Consider the following 5,512-nt stretch of genomic DNA (forward strand, 5'->3'; position numbering starts at 1 on the left):
TATATATACACATATATAATCAGGAAACCAAAAACAAATATGTGAAGGAATATGCGGCTATGTACACATTGGATTGCAGCTAGTCCCGTGAGAGTTGGCATGCACGCGCGTTCGTGTTACTCCGACTGCAGTGCCGTGTGCTGATGTAGTGTGTGCGCGCCAATGTAGCTTCCCGCCTCGCTGAAGTCACTGACCGAAACCGCCATTTTGGCACTTGTGATGTGATGCGTGCGGCCCTCGAAATCTACGCCCATGTTCCTGTTGTCGTTTAAGAACGGCTCCGACAGGCCCATCTTCAGCCGCTTGGCCGGGGGCCGCTCGCAGTCCTCTCCGCACACGCTGATCTGCCCGAGGTCCGAGTGGTAGAAGCCGGTTTCCAGCAGGTTGAGGCAGTCTCCGTCGCTGGAGTAGTTGAGTGGCTCTTCGTGACTCAGGGGCCCGCGGTGCAGCCCGTCCAGCGAGGAGAAGCAGTCTTTCACAATTTCGGGAAACAAAAAAAACGACCATAATGCAGTCCAATTGTCTTCATTGCAATAAATACGCCAAACGCCGACTGGTAAAGCAAGAGGAACACTAATAAATATGCGCAGAAATAGAAAAAGCACACGTCGTAATACCTCTATTGTATTTAGGGCCTATGTATTTGCTAGAACCACTTGCAATTGTTCGTAGGTTTGTTTTTGCAGTCCATCAAAACGGCAGAAAATCTCCCAGGGCTGAACTTTCCGGGTTCTTGTGCTCGAATGGTGCAAAATGAAACGAAGAAGTGGTCGTAAATGCCTTTCAGACGAAGGGTGAGCTGTAAACACTGATGGGAACCACAGAGGAGAGGCCGAGCTGACAGCCAGTCGTCATGATGGCTTAGAAAAACCCCTTGCTGTCGGCTGAAGTATGCCAGTTCAAGTTTTCCACAGTATTCGGACACGCTTATGACACTTCCAAAAATTCAAGACTGGAAAATAAATGGCTGTATTAACTCTTGAGAAATCAAGATTTAGGTCTGTACAATTAGACATCACTGATGTCATAGTAAAAAAAAAAAAAGATCTAAAAGAATCAATCTGTACACATATTTATACGCCAATGTAGCTTCCCGCCTCGCTGAAGTCACTGACCGAAACCGCCATTTTGGCACTTGTGATGTGATGCGTGCGGCCCTCGAAATCTACGCCCATGTTCCTGTTGTCGTTTAAGAACGGCTCCGACAGGCCCATCTTCAGCCGCTTGGCCGGGGGCCGCTCGCAGTCCTCTCCACACACGCTGATCTGCCCGAGGTCCGAGTGGTAGAAGCCGGTTTCCAGCAGGTTGAGGCAGTCTCCGTCGCTGGAGTAGTTGAGTGGCTCTTCGTGACTCAGGGGCCCGCGGTGCAGCCCGTCCAGCGAGGAGAAGTTGTAGGAGTCCAGACAGCTGACGTCTGCAGGGTTACACACCGACGCCACCGTGCTCGTCAGCGCTGGAGGAAGAGGAAAAGGTTAGACTCATCTGCTCACCAAGGCTGCACTTATTGGATCAAAAATACAGGAACTAATTTGAAATATTATTGCAATTTAAATAACTGTTGTCTATGTGAATAGAAAGTTCAAAAGAACAGCATTTATTTGAAACAAAAAAACTTTTGTATTAAATGTATCTACTGTCACTTTTGATCAGTTTAATGCATCCTTGCTCAATAAAAATAATTCTTACAAAAAAACAAAACACTTACCCCACCCCAAATTCAATTCGATGCGGGTTTATTCAGAAAGATTGAAACTAAAAGACGATGCTGTGCTGACTATATTGGATCCAACAGTAATGTCGTGTGTGAGTAACTGTTTGTAAAAAAAGATCATTTGATATGTTCTGAGTATTTAAGCGTTTTCAACTTAAATCACAGCAGTGTTCATCTGTGAAGGATGTAGGCTGTCAAACATACACAACTATTAGCCAATCATAGCAGTGGGCATTTACTTCAGAGTCTACAATCTGCCAAGCCTATTCAAACAGAGTGTTTTGATGAGGGGGGTCAAAAACAGGACAGAAAATAGCCTATTCTAAATTGTTTTTTGATGTAAAAATCTTGATAACATTATAAGTGGACCTCCGAGAACAATACAAAATAAATAAAGAGTCCATGACCCCTTTAACATGTTATGAAGTGCAATTTATTTCTGTGATGGCAAAGATGAATTTTCAGCAGCCATTACTCCAGTTTTAAGTGTCACATGATCCCTCAGAAATCATTTTAATATGCTGATATGCAGTTCAATAAACATTTGTTATTATAATTAATGTTGCAGACAGTTGTGCTGCTTAATATTTTTTGTTGAAACCGTGTGAAAAAGAACAGAATAATGTTCAAAAGAACACAATTTATTTGACCGAAATGTTTTGTAACATTATAAATGTCTCTACTGTCACTTTTGATCAGTTTAATGCATCCTTGCTCAATAAAAATAATTCTTACAAAAAAACAAAACACTTACCCCCCCCCAAATTAATGTGAGCTGATTTGGAAACTTTTTTTTTTTTTTACAATATTTAATCAAAAGGAATTATAAACATTTATAAGATATTTATTTTGGTTAAATATAATAAAAATGATAATATATATAAATATTTTTTATAATAAATACATATTTATAATTTTTTACAATAATCAAATGAAATTATAAACAGTTATAATTTATTTTGATTAAAAATAAAAAATTATAATAATTTATATTTAATATAATGTGTAATAATGTGAGCAGATTCCTCAATTTTTTTTTTTTCAATATTTAGTCAGATATTGTTAGCAGGGCTCCAGACAAAAAAAAAAAATCACTTAAGGAGTCATTGGCTCCTATTAAGAAAAAAATTAGGCACGTAGTGCTGAAACCCTAATGTAATTGTAAGGATTTTATTTATTTATTCTTTTTTTTATTATTCTCCGGTAAAACTGATTGTGCAGCCCAAACCGTAAGGCCTAGAGAGCTGAAACTTGGTCAGTTCGTAGTAGTATTGCTCGCTACTCAGATCCAAAGGCTCGCCCCAAAATTTCATACATTTTTGGCCCTAGCTCGTGAACCGTTTGGAGTCCGGCAGATTTGCTCTACGACGCACGGTTTTCCGCAAAATTGAGTTATGTCCGAAACCTACTTTTGCGAACTAGTCCTAGGTTTTTCGCTCGATCGGAACCAAACCACTGCAGAAATATTCTCTTGACACTGAATATCAATAATTATCAAAAAAATTGAAATTTAGATTTTCGCGCGCAACAGTACGCAAAAAACCTTCTATGCTAACGTTAGCCAATAGCTAGTTGTAGCTATAACTCTTGAACGGAATATCTTCACCAAATTCGGTACACGTGTATGAGCTCAATCTTTGGTCAAATAAAAAAATAATTGCGCAGCTCTGCCACTTGGTGGCGCTATAAGATAGAAAAAAACTAAAACGACTATAACTTCGTAACCGTTGGTCCGATCGACTTGAAAATTGGTATGCAGTGTCTTTGTCTGAAGTGGCACGAGTGTCTATGAGGACATTCTCATAATTTTGAATCGTATCTCAAAAAACATGGCCCCCATTGGCCAAACAAGTTTAAGCACCTATTTGACAAGGTTAACGGAGGTCGATCGGAACGAAACTCGGTGGGCATGTTCAACTCATGGCCCTAAAGGTCTGTAAGAATTTTGAAAGAAATCGAGTTTTATGGCTCTGTAATCACGTGGTGTTTCACACATCCACACAATATGCGTATCATTTGATAGATCTCCTCATAATGAGCAACTTTGCCTCAAGAACCATTGCTGTCAATCAAATAATTCATTAAATATTCACAAATGTGTTAAAAACCTACTTTTGCGAACTAGTCCTAGGTTTTTCCACTCAATCTCGATCAAACCACTGCAGTAATATTCTCTGGAGTCTCCAGATCAATAATTATCAAAAATAAATTTGAATTTTGTCTTTTGGTTATCTATAACGGGCTCTTTTAAAAAATGGGGGGCATGACCAAATATACCCAGAAGCCTATAAAACCTAAACGAAAACTCTAAACTTTACGAAAGTTGGTGAAAACGTGTCAGATGACTCTTAACAAGCATGCAAAGTTTCATGGAGGTCGGACCATAGGTGGCGCTATAACAGTTAAAAAGGCCTAAAAAATACATGATTTCTATGTACTAAACAAATATAAGCTATAATGTTTTTATGATGTAAAATAATTTAGTTTTTCATATATTATTTTCAGACATGAGCAGACCTGTACTCATGTAATTAACGTTACGCATTTAACGAACACCTACAAGCGCGCACTTTGGCAGAATTCAATTCAAATAGTCATCAGCAGCCATTAGTTCGGTAAAATTGAGCATCAGAATGGACACATTTGTTAAGGGAGAAAAACGAAAAGTGGAAAATGCCAGCGAAGGAACACATACAAACAAGAATAGTCACAGCATCAGCAGTGAAGGAGAGTGCTGGACTTTCGGCATCAACTTTCGGTTTGCCCCGCCACTCACTTGAAGATGTTCAGGCAAAAGAAAAACTTTCGGCATCAACTTTCGGTTTGCCCCGCCACTCACTTGAAGATGTTCAGGCTAGAGCCCTGCACGGGCCTCAAATATAGGCCCTAGCCCGGCCCTGGCCCGTGACGTTCAGGCCCTAGCCTAGTGTCCGACAGCTTATCAGAACTACCGGCCCGAGTCCGACCCGAGCCCATCTTTTTTTCTCCCTTCTCCCAAAACAGCTTATACTACTGTTTCAGCGATATTAAAATAGTTCAGTTTTGTATGTAATGGCAAAGTGATTATATTTCATTTCGTTTTTTTATTAAGTTAATTTAGAAAAACGTTTGGAGCATTTTTTTGGTCGGTAAATATTTTTTTTAACGGCTTTCTGCCATCTCGTCTTCAATCAGGAGCGCTTACAAAAATTAACCGAAACTCAGCAAATACATGCCACACAGACATGATAAATATATCTATAGAAAGCTTTAAATTACAAAAAAAATTTTCATTATAATCATAATCCGTAAAGATGCACTTCTGGGGAAGTCGTGGCCTAAGAGAGTCGGACTCGTAACCCAAAGGTTGCGGGTTCGAGTCTCGTACCGGCAGGGATTGTAGGTGGGGGGAGTGAATGTACAGCGCTCTCTTCCACCTTCAATACCACGACTGAGGTGCCCTTGAGCAAGGCACCGAACCCCCAACTGCTCCCCGGGCGCCGCACCAAAAAAGGCTGCCCACTGCTCTGGGTGTGTGTGTGTTCACTACTGTGTGTGTGTGCACTTTGGATGGGATAAATGCTTCTGCCATCTCGTCTTCAATCAGGAGCGCTTACAAAAATTAACCGAAACTCAGCAAATACATGCCACACAGACATGATAAATATATCTATAGAAAGCTTTAAATTACAAAAAAAAATTTCATTATAATCATAATCCGTAAAGATGCACTTCTGGGGAAGTCGTGGCCTAAGAGAGTCGGACTCGTAACCCAAAGGTTGCGGGTTCGAGTCTCGTACCGGCAGGGGTTGGAGGGGGGGG

The 5,512-nt window shown here is 40.5% G+C and overlaps 1 protein-coding gene across 2 annotated transcripts in view; it reads right to left on the minus strand.

Annotated features, from left to right (window-relative positions):
• Positions 1-6: 6 nt before the first annotated feature.
• mier3a (mesoderm induction early response 1, family member 3 a) overlaps positions 7-5,512 on the minus strand; it is a 21,734-nt gene continuing 16,228 nt past the window's right edge. The window contains exons 13-14 of one of the 2 annotated variants that reach the window (XM_016506991.1): positions 1,324-1,453; positions 7-408 (exon numbers count right to left, since the gene is read on the minus strand). In XM_016506991.1, the coding sequence (XP_016362477.1) occupies positions 117-408; positions 1,324-1,453 (422 nt within the window). In that variant the 3' untranslated portion in view covers positions 7-116. Of the gene's footprint in view, positions 409-1,085; positions 1,454-5,512 lie in introns of both variants that reach the window. The other variant, XM_016506990.1, reaches the window with a different exon arrangement.

This window comes from Sinocyclocheilus anshuiensis, unplaced genomic scaffold (genome assembly GCF_001515605.1).
Source record: "Sinocyclocheilus anshuiensis isolate Anshui unplaced genomic scaffold, SAMN03320099.WGS_v1.1 scaffold690, whole genome shotgun sequence".
Lineage (NCBI taxonomy): Eukaryota > Metazoa > Chordata > Actinopteri > Cypriniformes > Cyprinidae > Sinocyclocheilus > Sinocyclocheilus anshuiensis.